Source organism: Amblyomma mixtum, chromosome 7, assembly GCF_055824585.1.
Source record: "Amblyomma mixtum isolate Tamu chromosome 7, ASM5582458v1, whole genome shotgun sequence".
NCBI lineage: Eukaryota > Metazoa > Arthropoda > Arachnida > Ixodida > Ixodidae > Amblyomma > Amblyomma mixtum.
Genome location: NC_143018.1, coordinates 23,924,852 through 23,949,027, shown reverse-complemented (window position 1 = coordinate 23,949,027; position 24,176 = coordinate 23,924,852). Strand labels below are relative to the sequence as shown.

Sequence of the window (24,176 nt, the reverse complement as noted above, 5' to 3'; positions counted from 1 at the left end):
AACAGTTTTTAGGTCCGCGCGCCGCCGTAGGGGTGGCGTCAAAGAGCAGGTCGGAAGTTTATAGAGGGTGTCGTGACCATGACCCAGTCGCAATGTCCAATCGACCTTGCCTGACCACAGCCTATGGCCTGACCCGCCTGACACCTGCGAATTCTTTGTTGACTTGGCTTGGCTTGGTTGAAATTCTCTATCCAGCTGGTTTCAAAGCGTGGTGCCGCCAGAACTACCGGAATCCCGTACCACATGTTGCATGTCAACGCAACACATGCCAACTACTCAGCTAAACAGGTTGCCCCAAGCTTTTTCTAAACTTTCGTTCGCCGAAGTCGCGTGACTTCTTGCAAGACGCGAACACAGCTGGATAAACTTCCATGACGGACTTTGTTCGCCGGCTTCAAGAATCAAGAGTGCAGCACGTGTTACAGAAAGGCGGGTCGTAAGGTAATGCGTGGTGATTTTGGGTGAACTGGCTGTGAACGATCATGGTGTCACCGAAGACCTACTACTGCTGTATGGTGTCGCCACACCGGTCGCCGCTGTACGCGTATCTGCCAGGCTTCCGAAGAGCCTGTACGGCCTCATCGTCAAACGATTGCTGGTTGTGTGACGTGCTGACGAGCTGGAACAGCGCTTTGCGACACTGCCGTCTCAGCCTGAGGGAAGAGGAGCCGGGGAAGTTGTGCCTTCAGTCCTTGCGCACTACGATTTTTGCTGATGACTATGCACTTCGTGACTACGCAGCATGCGACTGCCCAGCTTTCTTGCTGGCCTACCTACCCCGGCAACACAGGTGCATCAGAAAGATAAGCCTTAAACGAACCCTGTTACCTCGCCAGCGAGCGCCAATAAAGCCTTTGCTCAAAGCTGGCTGGTGGCCAGAACAGCCGGAATGCAATGTGCAGTACATCGAGATTTCCGGAATCGTCAGTCTCGACTGGGACCTTCTCTTGTGCGGCATGGGTCGCGTCAGCGCGCTCAAAGGCTTGATCATTGAAGACGCCATCATCGACGACTGTTTCTTCTCGAAACTCGATCAACTCCTCGCAGCGAATTCAGGGTGTCTGCAGAAACTTGTGATTTCCGCAAGTCAGACGGAATCCGCCGGAAACTTCGACAGGTTGATCGGCGCTATCTCAAATTGCACACATCTCACTGAGCTTTTATTTGATGGCCACTTGACGACATCCGGTGTTGACGATTTGGGTCGAATGCTGCTGTCATGCAAGAGTATTCAGAGGCTCTCTCTTAGGGATCAGTTTGAGGGTGAACGCACGAGAGCACTTTTGGGTGCCCTCAGCAGTTGTGTCAAAGCTAATACGTCGCTGACGGAGCTACATTATGAAAGTCTAAGCTTGGACATCATAGAACTGCTGGATGCGTTGCGGTTCAACCGCACCTTAAAGCACCTAGTTTTGAGTGGCTGCAAACAAAACCAAAAAACATTTCGGAGGGAACACGGTGCAGCCTTGGGGGCGGCATTGGCAACGAATTCTGGTCTTCGGAGCTTGGTGATTTCTCACTGCATCTTCAGCGAGTTAGCTGTTGAAGACATTTCGACTGGGCTGGCCCTTAACACCTCCTTGGAACGTCTTGATCTCTCTCACTGCAGAGTCGACTTTTATGTGGCATCAGCATTGTGCCGTGTACTTAACATTAATCGCACTTTGCACATGGTGGTGCTTGACCCCGATGGAGAAATCATTTCTAAACGGTATGTATACAGTGTGCTGTAACATTACAGAGTTCCATCACAAGTCAAAATTTTGTTCATTTATAAGTTGAACTTGAAATGCTTCTCACAGTTTTTCAAGCCATGGATGCAGTGGAGGTTTTTTTGTGGTTAGGGCTGTGGCAAACAAAAGAATGCAAGCACCAATGAAAATGCTGGCAGGAATAGTTGAAACGAGCCTCGTTCATGCATGAGGTTCTGTTTTCACAAACTAGGATTGCGAAAAAGGCTTACGTGTACAATTTAGACTGTAAAGCTGTTTTTCAACATTTCAGCTGCTAACTCCTTTCTCTATGTCATCTTATAAAAAGCCCTACTTTTCAAAATGAAAGCTGTCGTTTGTCACAAGTAATTGCTTCTGGGTTACTAATTCTGTGCTCTTCAGCGTCTGTTAGACCAGTACACAGGGCTATTGCTTACTCAGAGCATTTGCTTTTTGTTGTGTTGCCTGTATTTTTTTTCTTACTGTTGGTGCCCTCATGTCTCCTTAGCAAATGAAAACATCTGACGTGTGACCACCAACAAATTGGTGCACTCCAGATTAATTGGTACAGTAAAAGTACCAAATGTTAAACTACGTACCTAGCAATATGTTAGTGGTTCTTCTGGCTAAAATTATGGCTTGCTTGCACTCCAATTGCACTCGAGTGGCACTTCTACAGTTGGTCTAGTTTAACGCATATTTTCACTGCGGCACTTTCCTTTTTAAAATCTAGGAAACAGATCCCAATATGCTGCCTTCTTTGGCGACGCTTGCCTGGAAACATAGCACAATGATTAGTGACCCGGTCTCCCACATTGGTCACTGAAGTAGCACTCCGAAGGGCTCCAAGGCTTACTTAGTGCTGTAGCAGTGTTGTAGGAGTGATGTCCAGAACCTTGTACTGTCACGTTCTATAGTCCTGAATACGAAGTCTGCAATTGTTGCATCTTTCATTCTCTTTTCCGCTGCCCTTGTACCTAGTAGGAGTCGAGACCTTCTCTAACATGCAGTCCAACCCTTTAGGTAAATCATTACCAGGATTCAGTTTCACTAGCAACAATGATGGAAAACTTGCCAGTTTCAGCCTCGTCTGCTGGACGGGCACACAGTTTTAATGCAAGAGCACTAGGGCTGCCATTCTGCAGAAAATCTATCGGCGGCAGCAGCGTTGTGAGTGGGAACGCAGGTTGTCCACCTGCCACCTAGGTCACATGGCCTTGCGAAATCACAACCTGCCAGGTGGCAGTTAAATTAATGATTGGTCGTGAGAGGTTGCTCGGGAGGAGCAACCTTGGTCTTACAAGCCTCACTGGTGGCTGTGTTTGGAACAGCCACCTGCTAGGGCAGTAGCCAGTCGCCAGTAGGATGTGCGGTGGACCTTTGGAAATGCCTGCATATTCTTAATAAAGCCTTTTTTAACTGATAAATTACTGTAAAGGCCTGTAAGAAGTGGCCTAATTGGGATGTTATTTTGCAATAAATTTTCTTCCAGGGGAGATATTTGAAATTAAATGCATATTCGAAATCAGCATTCTATGATACACCTGCATGCCAAGTTTCAACAAGTTATGACGACAAATAAAAAAGTTTTTAAGACCCTCATCTCCCCTTAACCGCTGCACCAGTAATAGTATGAGGACTCCCCCAACCCCAACTGTGAATGCATTGTATGACCAATTCTGCATATATGGCCATGTAGGCAGAACCTAGGCGAAGTGGTATTCAAAGAGGACTCCAGGCCACTGAACTGACTTATTAACGCTGTTGCATCAGTGTCCCCTTAACTTTTCATTTGAGAGACTTGTCTCACTTTGTCTGTGTTGAAGGTTTCTGGTTTTTGAGAGTGTAAAAGGCACATTGTTTTTGATGACATGATTACTTGATCTGCTCACAAAATTCACATAAAACTAGTGAATGGAAGGAACTCTTGGAGAACTTCTCTCCTGTTGTTCAGTGCCAGAGCTGTGCTAAGTGTACAGTGTTTGTGAACAAAGAAAGAAAACTAATCGGTGCACAAATGCTTCTCCTTGCAGGGCCAGGTTTTCCGAACAGGTGGCAGCAGCCAGCTGCTACCACCGTGTGGGGATGCGCTGGGACGAGACCAGCATGCCAAACTTTGTAAATGCACTGCAGCAGCCATCACTTTGTCCGCTAGAGTGTCATATTGACTCCAGTCGATTCTCGATCAGGTCGCTCTCACAGGTGTGCTCAGCGCTCGTCTCAAGCACCGTGGAGTCACTCTCAGTGACATTCATTGATTCTGAGGCCCTGGCAAGACATCATGTGTATGCAGCGATCTGCAAGAACCAGTCCATTGTGAGCCTCAGCTTGCAAGAAGACAGTATCTCCTCTGGATCTTGCATCTTTGTGGCCGGAGCTTTGTTAGAGAACACGACAGTAACAAAACTTTCCTTGAGGATCGACAGTTTGTGCACCGATACGGCAGAGATTCTTTCAGTGATCTTGTCCAAGAACCAGACTCTAGAGGAGCTGCTGCTCAACTGCATTGGTGTAAGTCCATGGTGCATGGATGTCATTGCCAGTGAGCTTAAGCAAAACCGCACTTTAACTCATTTTTTCATTTTTGACGAAAGGGCCAATGCCAGTCGCTCAACCATAGCTATCGATGAATGCATGGACCGGAACCTGAGCAGTTGGAACTGTGCAGTGCAGTTTGTGCTTGAAGCCTGCATCAGCAGACGGCGAGCAGAGGCTTTTGAATCACTGCAAGGAATGCCCTGCTTCCTTCAGCGGGTTGCAGCAGCCTCTGGAAAATCTCGGGCGGAAGCTGCAGTAATGGTAGAATCTGCAAAGCGTTTCATAAGGAGTAACTATCTTTTCATAACTGGGGTGGTGTGTCAGGACATCTGCTGCTACCCTAGCGAACAGACTCAAGTTGACCGATTGAATGGGGACTGCTGGTATGCGATCGCTAAGTACCTCAGGGTGTCTGATGTGATTCGAGATTGACTGTGGCAGGGGACCGTCAACGAGCGGCCATGTTTCATTTTGGTACTATAAAACTTTTTTTTTAGTCTTCTGAAATTGCCGTGCCTTTTCTGCCAGAGGTTTGCTATGGCAAAGGTTTGTTTTGCATTACTATGTGAAAGCAACTGCTTAGAATCATCTTTTTCTTTCTTTAGCCACTCGTCATCTGTGCCTTTGTTCCATTCACTTCGTATCATGCCTGTTGAAAGACTAGACAAATTTCAGGTATTCAGTAAATATATTTGTGTAAATTTCATTCCTGAGAATATAGTTACTTATAATAATAAGACACGGTTTACGTTGTCAAACAGCGCCCGCCGTGGTGGCTCAGTGGTTATGGCGCTCTGCTACTGACCCAAGAGACGTCAGTTGATCTCGGCAGTGGCGGCCGAATTTCGATGGACGCGAAATTCTAGAGGCCCGTGTTCTGTGCGATTTCAGTGCATGTTAAGGACCCCCAGGTGGTCGAAATTTTCGGAGCCCTTCACTACGGTGTCCCTCTTAGCCTGAGTTGTTTGGGACATTAAACCCTCATAAACCCTAAACTTTGTCAAACAGTTTCTTGGTGAACCAAAAGCCCGGACTAATTATGGCAAGCAAATTGCTTCCTTCTTTGCGATCTCCTCTGTGAATAACTTTTCAACCTACACTGAAATCACCAATGCCGTTGTGTAAGTTTAAAAAAAAAAAGTGTTAAAACAATGCATGTTTGAGCCCTTGGATAATTAATATGGTCCTGTCCTTGGCTATGCTGAGTTGCATCCTATTACTGTACATTTTTATTTTGTTGCTAGTTTTCTTTCCAATCTTTTTTTCCTTTGCACCACAGATTGTTGCACATGTGCTGGTTTATTATGCTCAGTTCATTTAGTTATAGGAGGCCCTTCTTTAAAAAGTTAGCGTAACACAAAAACAACCACGAGAAAGAAGACAGGACGACACGCTCGTCCTGTCTTCTTTCTTGTGATTGTTTTTCAGTCACTTTACTTTTCAGTCTTTTTTCCTTGCCTTAACATTTTTTTTTGTATATACCTGTATCCATGTAATGTACTGCAAATACGAAATAAAAAATGTTAAAAAAGTGCAAAAGTGTAGGGAGCCTCATACCAAGTACATGTCTTTGTGAAGTCATCCTTAATATACACACTGTTTAGTGCAGAGCCTTTGTGTGCTCAGTTTTGTGTAGAAGGCCCTTGCAATAGGGCACAGCTATAGCTTTCAAGACGTTTTCGTAAAATTTATGTATGAAGAGCCCACATGCTCTCTCCACAGTGCTGTCCAAGTAAGCATGAAAAGCTGCGGGCAGGTAGCTCAGTGCACTTTTCATCATAACGGCGGTTACCTTGGTGATGACGCGGAAGTGGAGAGGGCCAGCATGGACAGAGGGACGGTTGAAATGTGGCAGGTGGAGTAGGGCAGATCTACCTGAACACCATCTGGCAGGTGGACACCATGCCGACGCCGCTGGACAGTTTTCGCCTTCATGGACCTCCCGTTGCTGTCGCATTTTTAAAAAAAACTGCGCCCTAAAAACCTTTGGGAAAAGGGACTAGAAAACGCGAGAATAAGTATGAAGGAAACGAGAATACTGCAATTTTGTGCACCAGTTAAAGTTGATGAAAAAGATGCTAGGTAAGAAAAAGGCCTTCGAAAATTCAAACTACCAGATGTTCTACTGACCGTCTATTCGAAAAATGCCGTTGCGCCTGGTGCTTAATCATTAAAACTAATTACGTACACGCATATGGAGTGACGAATTTTAATGGCGCAAGGGAATCTTTGGCCAAAGAACGTCATGCCGCAAGGAATTTTGGTATGCACAAGTGGCTGGCGTGATCCAGCCCGTCAATCACGTGACGCGCTGTACTGCTCCGCTCTCCTGATCGAGCCCAGAAATCGGGGTGACGCCGCACTACTTCTAGTTCACTGTAGCCGCACCCCATTCCATTCTCCCCACCCGTCACCCTCTCCATCTTCCCCTCCACTTCTCTCCCCTGATAGTGGTGTCGCACAGGCATTTTGAAATAATTTGTCGTAAAGGCTTGCTTGCAACGGAACGGAACGGGACGTAGTCGTGATGCCGCTTTCCAGGAAGAAATGCCGACCTCGTATCGTATCACTGCGAAGAGTGGACGACTCTAGTGGCGCGATATTCGACAGCTTGTGATGGATTCATGAGGTACGCTTGGCGTGATAGTGGAGAGGGAGCTTTCACGCTCTCCGCTTTGCCCCTTGCCCACAGAGGCCTCAGACGGACGGACGGACGGATTTTTCCGACATGGGGTTCTAATGCTAATGCATCAAAGTAAAAGAAACCACTCACATATGTTTTCAATCTCTACACTAGTACAAAGTTAATTCGTGAATACACCAGAACACAGAGCCCGTTATCTGCGTCGTTCTCCGGATAATTTTTTTCTTTATACGAGACAGCGCGCCACTCAGTCGTAATGCGCGTGAGGTGCGTTCATAGGTGCACTTTCAAAGCCGCGAGAACTGCCGACGCTTGAAGCGTGTTTTGAGCCGGCCACGGGTGCAGGATCGCTACCGAGGAGGTGTTCTCTCCACAGGTGCGCGGTTGCGAGTCCCAAGAAAGCCCCGGTCACGTGGCAGAAGCTCGCACCATAGTGCATGTTCAGGTGCAGGTGCGCCAACTCTAGCAGCAGACCGGGCCAGAAGGGCACATTGAAGGGGAACGAAGCCATCAGGTAGCCCGAGTTCGGGTGCCAGCTGTGGTGGATGGCCTTGAGGGCCAGCATCGTGCCGACCAGCGCGCAGCCGCAGTCGCTTGTGTGTACCACCGCTTCCGGGCTCGGCGAGTCGCTTCGGATCGCGACCAGTATCTTCCAGTTGACGAGGGACAGGACGTCGCCGAACACGCTCACAGAGAACAGCAGCCCGACGAAGAGGCCCGAAAACCTGCGGCGGACAGTGCCGAGGCGAAATGGGCATGTGTATAACGGCGTTTATTCCTCCTGAAGAGCCCGTGTAGGTTAAGAATATTTGCTCCATATACGCTGTAAACATAAAGGAGTAAAAAAGGGAGTAAACTGTTCAACATCACACTCACTTGTTCATAAAAAAGGGGTGCGCTAGAGAACAACTTACTCCCTCTTTACTTCAATAAGGGCATATTCGTGTAACAGAGTGTAACAATAGAGTGTAACAAATATAGAGTGTAACAATGGTGCAATAAAATAAAAAAGCGGTCACTGCTTCTTCATTTAATTGGATCACCGTATCTGACGAGTGACTTCAGTTGAACGCGCGACTCCATATAACAGTAGTCCATAAGGGTCATAACGGTGAATTTACAGGACAGCTTTTCGAAGAGACTGAAGAAAATACTTGAGATTAGACAGGACAACGCAGCGGAACATGTAAAGGAAAATGACGGGGGACGTAGCCTTAAAAGACGGTGAGAAGGCAGAGTGGGTTAGGGGACGAAAAGAAGTTATTTATACCACCCAGGCTAAAAGCAAGAATAAACGGACAAAGCACGTAGTATGTGATGTGGAGAGCGTACAACCTATGGGCTGTTGGGGTGATGTGGTAGATTCAAACTGAAGAGAAACGTAACCGGGGGCGGCAGAGATTCAGGCAGGGGGATGAGATATGATCGCTGCAGAACAGCGCTAATTGGGCGTCATTGGCAGAGACCTTTGTTTTGCAACGGTCTCAGCCCGGCTGATGATCAGAGAGAAAAAAGCAACCATCATATATACTCATCATGACTCACCATAGTTTAGTTTAAATCTAAACTATGGTGATAACTAAATAGTAATTTTCGTATTGGAATCAAAGACCAATGGAAGCCCGACGCTGATGTAATGCGTTTCTTTTCGCAGAGCCCTTCTGGCTTAAACTGGTTGGCCATTGAATGGCGTTCGACTCTGCCGTAATCAGCTTGGCGACCAATGAGATTATTATCAAAGCAGCCCCGGACTTTGATGGCATGCATGCATGATGCCCAAACGGACGGCAGTCGCTCCGATAAACGCAAATTCAGGACGGTTCCATCAGCGAAACACGTCTATAGAAGGTATCACCTGCGGCGGCCCAGAGTTCTTTCAAGGTTATGGCCGACCGCTATCAGCGAGAGGACGACGTATGCCAGGTGGTAGACGTTGCCTATGTAAAGTGCTCCGGGGATGGACGGTTGCCGGAACGGGTCCCCGAAAATCAGGGTCGGCTCTTCTGCGGCAGAAGGTTCGGGGAACGGCCCGTACAGGTGTGTCACGCAGATACAGGCGGCGAAGAGACACGTTACAGGCGTCCTGGGAATGGCGCTGAGGTGGAGCTGGCGCCGCGCTGACGGGGTACTGCAACAGGGCGAGATTGCAGCTAGTTTTTGACGCACGCAGGGCGAACGCACACACATGCTTTATCGTGTTACAGCGAGAGCCGTTAACGGGAGCCCACCCTGAGTCATCATGTAACTGAAGCCCGTTGTAGTTGTAGCTGGCTTGCATTCCCTCGACTTACATTGGCGCCGGTCCGCTTGGGTGCCAAGCCAAGGCAAGGTATAAAGAAGCGGGAAGAAAGAAAGCTGAAAAATATATTGTATAGGGTTGAACGTCTCGAAGCGACACATGGGCTGTGTGGGACGCCGAAGCGGATGACTCCAGAATAATTTTGTCCAACTGGGACTCTTCAACGTGCGCTGACAACGCATAGCACGAGGGCGGTAGTTGTGCTTGAACTGGGGAGCTAACACGGAGAAAATGCGTGCTAAACGTGAACAGAAGCCTCACCGGATGATGAGCTCCCCCGCCGAAGTTCCAGCCAGAAGAAAGCCGACGAGGAGGCCGCTGATGATTGGCAAAAGGTTCTTCGACGAAGACGCCCACAGTACGAACAGCTCGCACAGCACGAGCACCGCCGGACGTGCCCCGATCTCGAACTGCATAAAGTCAGCCGTCACGTTGGGGAACCTCTTGCGGTGCAGCAGCTCTAGCGCTACTACGACTCCAGCGAAGGTGTTCAAGTCCATTACTTCCAGGGAGGCCACGGCGGTGATAGCCTGCAGATATCGGACGATGGCGGCGTTCACGAGGCCGACTAGGACCACGACGATCGCAAAAACGTGGACGAAATGCGTCGTGCCGAGTGCATTCTCGAGAACGAGCCCTTTGAAGAGGAAGGACACCACGTTGGACGTGATGTGGACGACGTCTTCGTGGTGGAAGGCGGCGAACGCGAGGCGCTCCCAACGGCCTTCTTGTAATATGGCGGCGACGCTGGTGTGTCGTTCGGGGCAGTGCTCGTACAGGAATTGCCAGTGAGCCAGCAGCTGAAGCACGGTGACCAACATCGTGGCCCACGGCAGGCCAGGGGTGTCGGGAAGGTCCGAAGACTGAGCTGTTTCCTGCGGAGGCGCGTATGTGGAGGAAGTGGCACGCCGCCGGGATGAGAAAAAACCGATATCGATGGGACCGATGGAGACGTCAGACTGGGTGCTTTCAAGGGACACAATTCCTCTGGCGGCCGCCCGAGTGCGAGACGTCTTGTCGAAGCTTCTGAAGATTTCGCTCTGATGCTCAATTGCCGTCGGGCTAGGGGAACGTTGAGGTCCGTCTAGAAGCTGCTGCTCCCTGCTGACTGATTCAGCCAACGACAAGGTTTTGGCCAAAGCCGTGCCGATGGTTTGAGTTAAAAGTTCTTCGGAGTGCGCTTGCTTCGGTGGCAGGGTTCCGAGATTGTCGACGTGCTGATAGGAGCCAGTCTGCTCTGCGAACGTTGGGTGGGACGTTGAAGCGGACCTTCTCACTCTGGCGGACGGGACTACTTTCGCAGAAAAGGCCATGTAACCAACCTTCACTGGTGCAGATTCCTGTGTGGTCACGGCTTCTCCAATCTCGCTGGCAACTCCCGCGCTAGGCGTAACGCTTGTCGACGGCTGGAACTCTGATGTTGACTTTTGGGCGAGTGGCGTGGGCGAGGGAGACTGGCGAGTCAGAGGCCAGTTCTCACGACAAGAGGGCTCCTGAGTTTGTGCAATCTTCGTTAGAGGATCCGGGGACGAACTTGACGGTGCTGAGAGCGATGTACACGGTACTGACTGGTGCAGTGATGATGAAGAGGCCGGAGTCGAAGGCTGTTTTGTATGGTCATACTGACGGACGTCGAAAAGCTGCGAGCCTTCCCGCTGCGGTAAATTCGTGTCAGGACCAGGCGTAGCCAGCACTGCTGCTTCAGCGGCTCCATCTGATCTCACCTCTGTCTGCGCATCGTCGCGGGCTTCCGGAGCGTCCTTTTCTGCTGAGACAGGGCTGTCTTTTCCTCGGCTAACCTTGAACGGTGTTCTCGTGAGGCTCTCGGTGCTTGACATGCTCTCTGCTGGTGCTCACGTCGGCAACCGGGCTGTGGTGCTCGCAGAATAAGGCAGCTCTGGGCGTGTTGAGCACTGTTTACTTTCTCTGAGTTTCCCGCGGCTTGCCTTTTCTTGGTGGTGTCCGTTCGAATCACTGGTAAAGAACGGTAGACTCGCCCCGTGCTTAAGCCTCGCGCTTTCCGCGAGCTTCTTTTTTACCCCTTCACGAGCCCAAGCGCCAATATTAGAGGACAGAAATCAAGCCTTAGAGGGCAAAAATGCGGACAATTTTGAATTTTGTGCCCGACCGCCGGTGACAAGAACATAGAAGCCGCTATCAATTGGGCACCATTAAGCCTGCACTGTAAAAAATAAAACACCTTTAAAGGAGTTTCCAGGTGTCTATAACTCGCACCCTTGCACCCGGCCCAGAAAGGAGTTTTGTGACTTCAATACATCTTAAAGGTGGGGTGTTTCAGGAAAGAACCAGCCCGAAAATGATAAAATTTGACCCAAAGGTGCTGAGGTGTATCACTCACTTTACCACCGAGCCACGGGCGTTTTACGCTTCTTACACCCCTACACCCTTCAGGAAAAAAGCATGCAATGGGTTCCCACTTTTATTACTTTTCTTAAGCGTTCTTTAAATTTACCATTATAATGCCTAAGTAATGCAATATACCTGTATTACTGGAGCTCTTCATAGCAGTAAACAGGCGGTCTGCACCTAAGAAAAACGTTTATTGACAAACAAATCACAAAACTGCAGAAATGTGGAAAATTTTTATTAGAACAAAACACATCCATAAAACAAGGCACAAGAAGCTTCTCCAATGAATTCCTTACCGCCATCCAAAGAACTAAAAATTTGAAGGTACAACAGCACCCAGGGTGTCTACCAAGTTGACGTTTCCAAATTCCCTGAGTTTTCCAGGTTTTCCCTGAGTGCATTTGTTAAATTCCCTGAGTGACACATTACTTTGGTTTATGCAAAAACAGCCTGACACAAAGCCGCCTGATGGTATCACTCTCCAGTAAGCATGTTAAAAAATAAAAAAAACGATTTAGTCTTATTTGAATAGTAAGGAGTAGCTTTTACCGTATTTACTCGCATAATAGGCGCTCTTTTTTTCCAGAAAATTCGGCTCAAAGTTCGGGGTGCGCCTATTACGCGGGGTAAAATTTCCGGAAATTTTTCGACTCTCAAAATTGAACACACCGCGTAAACGCACTCGTGTAAGGGCCGTACCCCGTTTTCCCGAAGAAAATATTAAAAAAAAAGATCCGTGTAAGGGCCGCACCGAAACTTTCTACGACCCACGCGGGAATAGCCTTCGGAATGTACGCGCCGAGGCCTCTGCGATCGGCTCCGGCCGCGCGCACCGGGCGCTTGATCGTGGAGGCCACACACGCGCACAGGAGTGCCGCTGGCGCCGCGAAGCTTTTTGGCGCCTTGCTGGGATGCTCCACTTGACGGCAAAACGTTGGAGGCCGGAGCTCGCTGAGGAGAGTACGCGTAACGCCGCAGTGGACAATCTGTGCAATGCCAGTCCGCATCGTTTACACGAGGCAGCATTTTTCCCTGATATAAGCACAAATCCCCTGAGTTTTCCCTGAGTTTTTCCAGATTATCCAAATTCCCTGATAATTCCCGGTTTTCACGGTTTTCCCGGTTGGTAGACACCCTGGCACCATACCTGCTTTTATTGGGTTTATGGTGCACCATACCTGCTTTTATAAGGTTCCATAGCACTTACTCTACCTCCCAATTTTTTCAGAGCAAACAGAATGAAAAATTCATGCTTGTGCAGCCTTATATACCAGCCTGAAGAAGGCTTGAACTGTGACGCTAACTCCCAGGAATAAGCAAAAAGCAAACTTAAGGCAACTTATGCTGAACACCCATATTCCTAACATTATGGCGCAGTTGTGGAGTGAGCCGCAGTGGTAAGCCTGCTGAGTAGCCATCCTCCCTCGACGAACAGGTTCTCAGCCACCTCAGGATTGTCTTCGGTGAACAGCATACATGGTGCGAGTCTGCATTTTAGACAAAAACAGTAAAATATTTCATACCAGTTTACACTGTTCAATGTTGCTGATAAATTCCAACATATTGCTCATTAACAATGTGTTTTATTATGCATGCTAACGCTAACAGAAAGAAGAAAGTCTGCCCATGTGGCGAGCAAGCACCAGCTGTTATTTTTTGAAACATTCCAAAGAGGCCACTGTGGTTTAGAGAAAATTGCTCTAAACAGCATCATACAAACAATGTTTTAGCTAAAAAGCTAGATGTTATGAAATGGAACGAAGGTGAGCAGGTCATGCAATTAATTCTGCACGAACTGCTACAAGCTAGTGCAAACCACTGGCCTGTCTTGAGGGTAAACTGACTATAAAAGGCACAAAACACCATGACAACAAAGACGAAAATAGCGCACTTGAAAATGCTTTAAAATAAGCCGAACAACAAGTAATGTGCAAAATTCACTGTAACAACAGAAAGCACAGTATCTGATCAAAGTCAGCAACACAACCCCTTCCATGAGAGTGGTCAGCTGCAACTAATGCAAAGCATGCATTCATTATTATATCAAGCAAGTGACATCTTGAAAGGCAGGCAACAGTGCTAAGTTAACATATCTCCCATGTCTGCAGCCAGTAAAATCAAAAATCCATCAAGAAAGATTTGCACAAGGCCACTAAACTACTACAAGAAAAGGAGCTGGGCCAGTTGGTGCATGAATCTTTGCAAAACCACGCAGGATAACAGGACACAGACAAGACAGGTGCAGTGATAACTGAGGAATTTATTGTTTAGTTTGCAATGAATACAGAAAGCATCATCCAAATTACAAAGAAGGAAAGTCATGGAATCGTCATTTTGTCAAATCTGTCGTGATTATTTATCCAGGTAGTTAATTTCTTTTTCCTTAGAGTTAGTGATGATGTGCTTAAACAGGTTGAACAATTCTTATGTACCATACACATCTCTTGCATTTCCTCAGAATTTTACATTGTCGAAAGTGTGATAGACACTCACAGTCCGATATGTGTCTTGGTAGCTTGTTACGATATCCTTTCTCAGTATTTCCGACATGTTGCATTAGATAAATGTTAACACGTTCACCTTATTTCCCAACACAGGACGCTCCGCGTGGCGGATAGATCTTGTAAACTAAGCCACTGTCGCATGTCGTGAATTTGTTTCTGTGCTTCGTCTTACACTGGGCTGTTTTTGAAGCACCTTTGCTAGGAGCATTGCGTACTACATTCAGCTACTTTCTGTGAAAAAGCAAATGAAGCCACTGAAAAGAACTTCCACAAGCTGCAAAAGAAGATCAAGCCAACAACTTGACCAAACTAGGGCTGGTTGTGAAGAAGAGTGAGGGCCTATGCCTGAATGCCTTCTTTATGGCAAAAACACGGAACGATAACTGGCCTTTCAGAGTAATTGTCTCTGAACAAGGATCGTGGCAGCAACCCTTAGGGCAGTATCTGCAAGAATTGCTCTCCTAGCTCATCATGGAAGACCTTTTCCTGGTAAAGAAGCCAGAAGTGTCCGCATTCCTCTTGAGCAGCCGTCCAGAAGGAGTGTCTTCTCATTGTCATCAAGGACTAACATTACACGCTGCCACATTCCACCTTGTTTGAGACGGTAAGAGAAGGCATTGATTCAATGGGAGCAGCATGATTCCAGAACCAATGCAGAATTAATGCTGATAGATTCCTCGAGTTGCTAACCAACTGTTATTTTAGTTTAATTATCTGCACATACAGTGGCAAGGATTATGCACCAGTTCCTGCGTTGCACTAATTATCATTGTCCTGCTAGCCTGTCAAGATAGCGAACTATTAAAAGCTTTGCTTATCACCAATTTGATAATGACCTTCCGATTTTTGGACGACTTCCTAGTAATCCACAAGCTTCATAAACAAGGGCAACACAACGGCATTGTTCACATATTCAAGACCTTCTCCGAAGTCCTTGCTGGAGGTACAACTTCTCGATCTATAGCTGCACATCAGAGGCCCATATGTAGTGGTGTTATGTCCCACAGTCGAAAAAAAGACTGTTGCTACTGGCACACTAAAAAATGTCTCGAACAGATTGTTATTGACTGTCAGCAGGAAAGCGTTGAGGCCCAGCTAACATAGTTACCTGAAGCTGGTTTCCCGGATGACCTCGTCTGCAGCCTTGGCTTGAAGATAATGAAAAAAATTTGCTGATCCACCCCAACGAGGCTTCAGAAAGAACGGAAGTTAGCTGTGACGGCATATGTGCATGGTATCAGCCACGCGCAAGAGAAAGTGGTCAGGCGAGCTGGTGTGAACTTAGTAAACAAGGTGCCTAAGTCACTGTCGCATGCTGTGGATTTGACAGCCTTCTTTTATACCAGGCTGTCTTTGAAGCACCCTAGCTGGGCGTGTTGCATACTAAGTTCACACCAGCCTGCCTGACCACTTTCTTTAGTGCGTGGCTTATACCATGCACCTATGACCTTAATCACCGTGTTGCCCACTACCCTCCCGGCTTCCACGTACTCCCCTGGCTCCCTGCACACCATGTGGGCCTGGGTGAGAAGCTGCGGCCTCGTTACGTGGGTCCTTACCGCGTCTTCTCTTCAGGCAACTGAGCAATGTGACCTATGAAATCACGTCCCTGCACTCCCGCACTGTTCCCCCAACCCCCTCCACAAAGCTCGTGCATGTCACCTGTCTTAAGCCCTACCATTCACACCACCTTAGGGCGCCCAGGGGCTGTGCTTCCTTCCGCGAGGCGGAGGGGGCAGTGCTACAGTGCAAGTTGTAAAGCGAAGAGGACGTTGTTTTGACACTGGGCAGTTGACAACAGGCACGCTGCAGCTAGCGCTCGGAGTGACTTGGTTTGGGGTGCCTTCTGAGTGCAACCTGTCGCGCCTGCTGCTGAGCTAAACCCCATAGTAATATGCTATGACAGCTACGTTCCGTTCTTTCTGAAGCCTTTCAGGGGTAGATAGGCAAATTTCTTTATCCTGAAGCCAAGGCTGCAGATGAGGTCATCTGGGAAATCAGCTTCAGGTAGCCATGCCAGGTGGGCCTCAAGGAATTCTTGCTGACGGTCAATACACGAGCTATATAGGATATTTTTCAGTGCGCCAGTAGCAACAGCCTTTTTTTCGACCTTGGGAAGTAACGCAAGCACATATGTGTCTCTACAAAGTACAGCCATAGATCGGGAAGCTGTACCTCCAGTGGCATTTCTTTGGTCAGCTCAAAGTTAGCAAGCACTTTGGAGAAGGTCTTGAAGATGTCAACAATGACTTTGTGTTACCCTTGGTAATGAAGCTTGTGGGTTACTAAGAAGTCGTCCACAAATCGGAAGGTCATTATCAAACTGGCGCCATGCACAGCTTTTTAATAGTTGGCTATTTTGACAGGCTAGCTGCACAATGAGAATTAGTGCAACGCTGGAACTGGTGCATACTCCCTGCCACTGTATGCACACATCATTAAACTTTACATAGGTAGAACGGAAGTAGATGGTTAGCAATTCGAGGAATCTATCCGCATCAATTCTGCACGGGTTCTGGAATTGTACTGCTCCCATTGAATTAATGCCTTCTCTTATCGTCTCAAACAAGGCAGCATTTAGCAGCGTGCAGTCTAAGTGCTTGATCAGAATGAGATGACAATTCTTCTGTACAGCTGTTTGAGAGGAATGCGGACACTTCTGGCTTCTTCACCAGGAAGAGGTCTCCCACGGTGAACAAGGAGAGCAATTCTTGCTGATACTGCCCTAAGGGTTGCTGCCTTGATCCTTGTTCAGCGACAATTACTCTGAAATGCCAGTTATTGTTGCGTGTTTTTGCAACAGCGAAGGCATTCAGGCATAGGCCATCACTTTTCTTCATAGCCAGCACTAATTTGGACTAGTTGTTGGCTTGACACAAGTTTTTAGGTTTCGTTCTTCACTGTTTCACGCTTGACCTTCTTTTGCAGCTTGCGGAAGTTCTTTGCGATGGATTCATTTGCTTTTTTGCAGAAAGTAGCCGAACGTAGTATGCAACACGCCCAGCAAAAACAGCCCAACACAAGATGAAGCACCGAAACAAATTCACAACATGCGACTGTGGCTTCGCTTACGAGATCCCTCTCTCATGCGGAGCGTCGTATGTTGGGAAATAAGGTCAGCGTGTCAACATTTGTCTAATAGAACAAGCGGGCAATACTGAGACAGGATACAGTAGCAAACTAGCAAGACGTGTCGAACAGTGAGTGCACCCCCCCCTTTCGATGATGTAAAATTCTTAGGAAATATAATTAACAGCTCATGCCGAGATATAAGAGACGTGCATGACACACAAGAATTGTTCAACCTATGGAAGCACATCATCAATAACGCCAACGAAAAAAGAAATTGACTATCTGGATAAATAAGCCCAACAGATGTGACCAAATGATGATTCCATGACTTTCCTTCTTTTGTATTTTGGATGATATTTCCTGTATTTATAGTGAGCAAAGCAATAAATTCCTCAATTGTTAGTCATCGCAGTACCTGTGTGTTCCTGTCAGTGCCCTGTTACCCTGCACGCTGCTTTGCCTAGACTAATATACTATCACACATTAAGAGATGAAGTCTGCATCTGGAAAAAGACCACAAGGGGTTCCAAGCTGTTTCCTTTCTGGTTCGCGTTTCCTTTCTTAGAGGCATACATGCACCATGTAGTGAACAAAAGTACAAAGTAGATAAACAGAATTGATCATCTTACAAATATCACTACTGTAAAATGGTGTTAACAAATGGCCACATTCATCCTTAGGATAGATCTGCATTTCATCTGTCATTACATATGAAACATGAAACTACGAAGCAGCCAGGTGAATGAATACATTTTTCCCAGAAATTTACCAAAGGTACAACACACAGTGATACCATTCCAGTGGATCAGTTGAGTATGCTGCTCAGGAGCAGCAGTATTCATATGGGGTGAACGCTAGCAGCAAAAAATATTGGCAATGCAATACAGGTTTGCATACAAGATGCGAAATAAACGGCATGATATGGAACCATTCCAATTATGCAAGCAGAAAAAATTGCATTCAACCTACACTGCAATATTAATTGAGCTACAAAAATATTATAAAGGCTTCTTCAAATCAGCGCACAGTTGGCATTTATATGACATTGGGTCATTCCATGCCAACTGTTCGAGGCTTAGCACTGAATCTTCGATTTCTTTAAAAAAATTCATGGCTTATTGCATTACTTAGGCAAACATTATCCCAGCTTGTTTTAGGCGGAGTAATTTTTTCCCGTCGTGGCCGCCATTTCATGTTTGAAAGTGATAGCCAAACCTAACCTTGCAAAGAAATTTGTAAAAATAAACGTTCTTACGCAGGACTATGAAGTTTCTGTTATATAAATTAAAGGTATTCCATATCCAATGCAGTAAATTGAACTTATTTTGTTTTAAATAAAACATGTAATAAGTACAAAATATAAAAATTTGAAATCTTTTTTCAAATTTCATGTTCTCACAGTAGTTATTCTATTTTCTAAGCTGTCGAGAAGGCAAAGGCGATAAAAATGTTTCAGAGAGCAAAACATGTAAGGCAAGTCAGCGAAAGGATTCTAAAGTCGAGAGAATTTGCTTTTTGTGACATATTCAGTAGTCTGCTACATAATGAGGTGATCTTAATTAAATTATGAAAGAAATTTAAACAGTACCATTTAACGGCATTTATTTTTAGTTTATTTGGGGCTCTTTTTTTTGTTTTAAGCGAGAAAACAATCTTACAAGTTGAGTCCCTGCGTTCAACATCGACACTGCTGAGTGCTTCCTTTTCACTCCAGCACACTTTGCCACCAGCTGTAAATTACACAAAACCAGCACTCCGCTGCACGAATACAATGGTGTGCTGGTCTTCGATGCCACCAGCTTCGGCAATAAGGAAATCTGCTGAAGGATAGATTTACAAAAAGTAAAAATGAAGGGGCCACATGGCAGAACGGCTCTCGTTCCTCGACACAGGGAAGCACCGTTTGTGGTATGACCAATCAGAGTTAAAACCTCTACTACCATGAAAATTACTTAAACTTTTCAGTGGAATGGACTTTTTCACCCCATCACACCCCATCACGCTACTGGTGGAAGTGTGAGGCCCCTTGCAGCAACAGAAAGCATTCAGAGGCCATAGAAAGGTCAAATACTGATTCTCTATAAGCTGTTTACACGGGCGGAGAAAACCATTAAGAGTGTCGTAGCTCTCTGGGTGCTCCAATAAATGATTCAAGAAAACAAAAATGAACTCACTAGGCGGTTTACAAGAGTGCTACCATTAAAATACTCATTTTTCACCACATCAAGCCTTTTTTATCTCTCTCAATGGTGCACGCTGGACTTAAGTCATGCTCGAGTTTAAACTGACAAAATGTGAGCGAACATGCCAGCAGACATGTCAAAACCAAAGTATGAGGAGCATCCACATGGAGCACCGTGCTGCGAAGCTTTGTGTCTCCTAGATGCCGGCTCTAGCGTGCACAGGTGTGTCGAGCAAGCAGCCAGCAATGCTGGGGTTGAAGGTAGACACTGAAATTGCGAAGTTATTTTCCCGCCTAAAATGAAAATTGCTCCAATTAAAATTTTAGAAATGTCACAGCCATTAGAAAATAAATGAGGCCAACCTCACTGAGCCACTGGTGGCTGAATATGCCTCAAAAATATTTTTTTTAGCTGACTGACATGTCTTGCGTTTTTTTCATCTCTGAAACACTTTTATCACATTCTTTGCCTTTTGGATAACCCAGAAAAATAGTTGAAATGACTGTTATGAGAACATAAATAGAATAAAAATATCAATTTCCAATATTTTTTACCTTCTTTCATGTTTTATACATGAGTCCAATTTATTGGATATAAAAGCACGTCCTTTATTTATATGAAAAAGTTTCAGTTGCATAAAGCGTTTATTTTTAACAAGTTTTTTGTAAGACTTAGCTTTGCTATTGCTTGTAAACATAAGACTGTGGCCACGACACGAAACTTCTTTTTTTCTGCCAAGAACATGCTTTAAAAATCGTTGTCATGGTAATAAAATAAGCCATGATTTTTTTTGTTTCTGTAGGAAATCAAGTGCAGTCGAGTACAAAAGTCTGGATAACGTGGCGTGGAATCCCCTTATTCAGTATTGCACAGCAACACAATACACAGCCTACTTATCACCAGGCATATAGCAGCTTCCATATAGGTCAATAAATTGGCTGGGCTGTAAGAGGCTTCTGTAACACTAGAAAAATTACAATTACAAGTTACAAAGAGGACACCAATCTGAATCTTTACATTGTGCAGATGTATAACCGTGACACTGAGAACTCCCACTCCCCTACGCACTTGGATGGTGGTATTGTTCCTGCCAGTCTACCAAATATAGCCCCCCAATATAATGAGTCTAGCATTTTGCCCTCTGTAGACGTGAGCAGGAAAGGAGACTTAATGCTGGTAACAACATAAGCATCCTAAGAGTTTGGTAAGCTTGCAAAATTTAAGCTTGTTCGGTTCCAAAAATATGCAATAGCAACCTGAATGGTCATTTATTCAAACCATACGAATGCAATGGGTAAAATGGCTGCACAATGTAAAAGGTTACTTTCTTGAGCTAGTCGGTACATGTTTGTCATCATGAAGGGCACAGCATAACTGTAATGGGATGAAAGAACTAGACAGACTCCGCGCTGACTCAAGACTGACGATCTTAATTGCTGCCACGCAATAAACAGGTGAAAAAAGAGCACAAACAACATTTTTTTTGCAACAGTTTGCCAGCTTGCAAAACATGTGGCACTGCATTAAAGATTGACTGCGAAAGGCAAAAATGCTGGCGAATAAAAACAAAAAAAAATGTTTAAAAATATAGAAGAAATTGTTACCCTGCCGTCTAAGCTGCTGAGATAGCCTATACTCCGTCTCACAAGATGTTTGCAGCACTACGAAAGGTAGAGCTCTCTCGTCCAATCAGAATGGCGCGCACTACATTAGTGTGTTCCTACACGCCTGTGGCTCGATCCACCTGATGTCCAGGTGGCTTCTTTCTACCTCTAGCAGGTGGCGCTTGATGTCTTTTTATTCTTTTTCTGGTTTGTTTTTGGACAGGCGGACGCCCGTTCCAAAGGGACTAGCCCCACTTTTTTTTTTGTCGCAACCTGTTCTGATCAGTTCCTCTGTTGTCGCGAAGCCACCTGCTTCGCCTGCTTGGGGAAACAGCGCACTGTCGGTGTAGAGCACACAGGAGACACAACAGACTCGACCGACGCCATGTTGGAAAGTGGCGACGTATCACTACCTCGCAGCAGGCCTCCGCAGAGCTGTGTCCGTATGGGCTTTGTCTGGTAATATCACCAGTGATTGAAACATTCCCTACCATTTAAATATACCTGCCCAAACCATGTTTTAGTTGCAATGTTTATTGCTTTGATTAATAGTCATACGCTCCTCAAATATTCGAGGGACTATATTCTGTGTTTCTGCAGTCCTGATTGGACGAGAGAGCTCTACCTTCCGTAGTGCTGCAAACATCTTGTGAGACGAAGTATAGTTCTTTGCATCTGAGCACAACAGAATGTTTGCAGATGCATTTGTCTTGCTCCTGACGGATAAAACGCATCAACAACAATCTCCCGCATGTGCTGGTCCTTATGCGTGTACAGTATGGTTGTACGGCTGAAAGCAGAGGTGCAGTTTTCACACGACAGCCAATATATGACCATATTGCTTTCAGGAGGTGGTTTTAAGGGGCTCTTGTGTTCGCTCAGACAGTCGTTTAGGCATGTCCTGTTTGACTGATAGAGCACGTTCCGCGGGATAGCTCACTTCTGTGCGGCACATTTTTGGGGCACTAGTACATAAGAGAATTCTCGGTTCTTTTCGCATTCTGCAGGTGGCAACCCTTCACGGTTGACACTCTTGCGGAGATGTTTCAATTTGCTTGGAGCAGAGAATACTACTCGCAAAGCAGGCCTAGCTCCTATTCTTTTCAAATTGTGAGACACTCGTGGAAAGGACGCGTTCACAAGCAGAAGTACACAGGACTGTGTACTTCTCCTGCTTGTGAACACATACTTTTTGAGAGGAGGAGATTAAGACATTATGTGGTAGCGCACTTTTTATCACCAAATGCTAGTACCAAGTTCACAGGGATATGGTAGCCGCAGCTGCCAAAGGACTGCCTTTGCCCTGCAGTGGGTGTAATCAGGATGATGATGATGACGAGAAAACTACGTTTAACGACAATCAAACTGGTTTGCAATAACCCCATGCTGACAACGAACTAGCAAGGATGTACAAATAAATGAGGGCATGGTTAGGCTATGTGCCCTGTTTCATGAAGCAGCCTGATGAAGGAAAGAAGGGAAAATGGCCCAAAAAGAACCTAGCATACAACATAAAAAGAAGCTTGCAGCAAGAACTAAAACACACCTTTGCTTCCATACTGCTCGTGAATATTTCCCAGCGGCAACAAGGTGCAAGCTGTGGCTGTGGACTCCCATGTGGATGTAGATGTTTCCCCTGCAGACATCCATTTAATACCATCACGATTAGAGGCCGCCAAAATTCAGAAATTACGTCCCTATGGCCAAACAATGAAGCTTTTAAAAACTTGAAAAAGCAAGCTAAATATACCTAGCTGGCACAGCACTGGATTCTTTAATCTGGATGCCGTTCTAAAAACAATTAGAAACCGAAATAGATATCAGCGTCAACAAATTTATGCAAAAACATGGCCTGATGCGCAAACGATCAGTGGTCAGCGCCTGCAGCACACAAAATTGAAAGCTTATCTCAGACGTCACGCTGACGCAACGAATTTTACGCAGAGATACGGAATAGACCTTACGCACGGGCGGAAAAATTACCACGTGCAGATAAACCGTAGGACAAGGAATTTGACGAAATAGCGTTAAACGGCTTTAAATTTGACAGAACACACATACTAGAGCTCTTAAGTAGCATGAGGCAGTACTCTGCAACATTCGTTTCGTCAAAACAAAAACAGCTCTGAGTAGAATCATTCTCGGCGAACTCTGTTCAGTGCTGCTTCTCTTCCTGGATACATCGAAAGAGCTGCCTGTCTGCAGATCTTGGCACTTTGGTACTAGAAGCGGCAAGTCTTGAGGCCGCTCTTCCATAAAATATGCTTTGAATAATGCAAACCAGCATGCATGAAGACATAGTATTGCTTACCATTCGAGGCAGGTGCGTAGTCGTGCCGAGCTGATGAAGTACGCCTCCAAATCACGGCAACGCTCGTTTTTCATCAACGCCGACTTCAGGACGTTTCTACATTACAAAATGCATTCTGGTGCATAAACACGCTCACATTATAACTTCGCCCGTGATTTCTGATATCAAACCTTTAAACCGTGAGCGAGCGCCGGCCTTTCTGCCAATCAACAACAAAGAAACGCATTCGGCAGAGCCTCCAAAGGCTACTCCGATACGTGAGATACGAGTACTTGGACAGCAGTGAACGAACCTACGCACTACTCCAGTTATATATGCACAAAAAACACTTCAGTTCAACACGGTACCTCGAAAAATGCGGTCGAAAACGCAGTTCACGTCAACTGCTGAAATCCGCACACCACGACGCCACACCGTACACAACAGGCAGGAAAAAATCAACAAAGGCCCGACGGTACCGATGGCCGCCTAGCGGCGGAAATGTAGTTTCACTTTCAGTTTCACTTTCAGTTCTGAATTCAGTTTATTGGGTTTTTTGCAGTGCGTACGGAAGCTACAATGTATTTGCAGCATCGAAACAGCATACACAACGATTGCCAACCGTTACCAGTTACGGAAAATGCGAAGTGATTAAATTAGATATATTTCTTCGGATTCAAAATTTGCCATGAATTGGCCCCCTTGCCGTTTCTTTCTTTTTACGTTCACTCCAGCGGCTGCATTTCGATGGTGGCGAAATATATATATATAAAGTGTAGCCTATATCGTCGTCTAAAGTGGAGGGAGCATGAAATGTATGGCAGTCACGGCGTAGCATATTTTAGGACGGCACCCCCACCGTCAAGCGACACCTTCGAAGGGCCGCACAGGGACGGTGCCAGGGCATTCGTGGTGAGGAGGCTCAGAGAGGTAGAAGATGGGCGGGAGGGCGCTATGTTA

General features: G+C 46.2%; 2 protein-coding genes and 1 long non-coding RNA gene across 4 annotated transcripts; 1 reads left to right on the top strand and 2 right to left on the bottom strand.

The window, feature by feature from the left end:
- Positions 1-80: 80 nt before the first annotated feature.
- Positions 81-6,659, top strand: LOC149335305 (uncharacterized). Of its 2 annotated transcripts, XM_089551978.1 has the most exons (3): positions 81-1,711; positions 3,746-4,682; positions 4,900-6,659. In XM_089551978.1, the coding sequence occupies exons 1-2, from the start codon at positions 483-485 to the stop codon at positions 4,680-4,682; spliced, it is 2,166 nt and encodes a 721-aa protein (XP_089408104.1). In that variant the 5' UTR covers positions 81-482; the 3' UTR covers positions 4,900-6,659. The 2 variants fall into 2 exon arrangements, with proteins under 2 accessions (XP_089408104.1, XP_089408103.1); XM_089551977.1 differs by having other exon boundaries at positions 3,746-6,659.
- Positions 6,660-6,992: 333 nt separating this feature from the next.
- On the bottom strand, positions 6,993-11,093 carry LOC149335304 (uncharacterized). Its single transcript, XM_089552000.1, has 3 exons — positions 9,455-11,093; positions 8,750-9,022; positions 6,993-7,619 (listed from the first exon to the last, which is right to left on the bottom strand). The coding sequence occupies exons 1-3, from the start codon at positions 11,029-11,031 to the stop codon at positions 7,142-7,144; spliced, it is 2,328 nt and encodes a 775-aa protein (XP_089408126.1). The 5' UTR covers positions 11,032-11,093; the 3' UTR covers positions 6,993-7,141.
- A 688-nt stretch (positions 11,094-11,781) lies between these two features.
- LOC149335303 (uncharacterized) lies at positions 11,782-23,575 on the bottom strand. Its single transcript, XR_016284481.1, has 3 exons — positions 23,238-23,575; positions 22,473-22,562; positions 11,782-13,050 (listed from the first exon to the last, which is right to left on the bottom strand). It is a non-coding gene; the product is annotated as an uncharacterized LOC149335303 (long non-coding RNA).
- Positions 23,576-24,176: the final 601 nt, after the last annotated feature.

Bases quoted from the DNA above. Each gene is read 5' to 3' on its own strand.
- LOC149335305 (XM_089551978.1), top strand. From the start codon at position 483: ATGGTGTCACCGAAGACCTACTACTGCTGTATGGTGTCGCCACACCGG. The intron at 1,712-3,745 runs GTATGTATACAG...TTCTCCTTGCAG, and splicing joins GGAGAAATCATTTCTAAACG to GGCCAGGTTTTCCGAACAGG.
- LOC149335304 (XM_089552000.1), bottom strand. From the start codon at position 11,031: ATGTCAAGCACCGAGAGCCTCACGAGAACACCGTTCAAGGTTAGCCGA. The intron at 9,023-9,454 runs GTGAGGCTTCTG...GCCCTGTTGCAG, and splicing joins GCGGGGGAGCTCATCATCCG to TACCCCGTCAGCGCGGCGCC. The intron at 7,620-8,749 runs GTGATACCTTCT...TGTCCGCCGCAG, and splicing joins AGAACTCTGGGCCGCCGCAG to GTTTTCGGGCCTCTTCGTCG.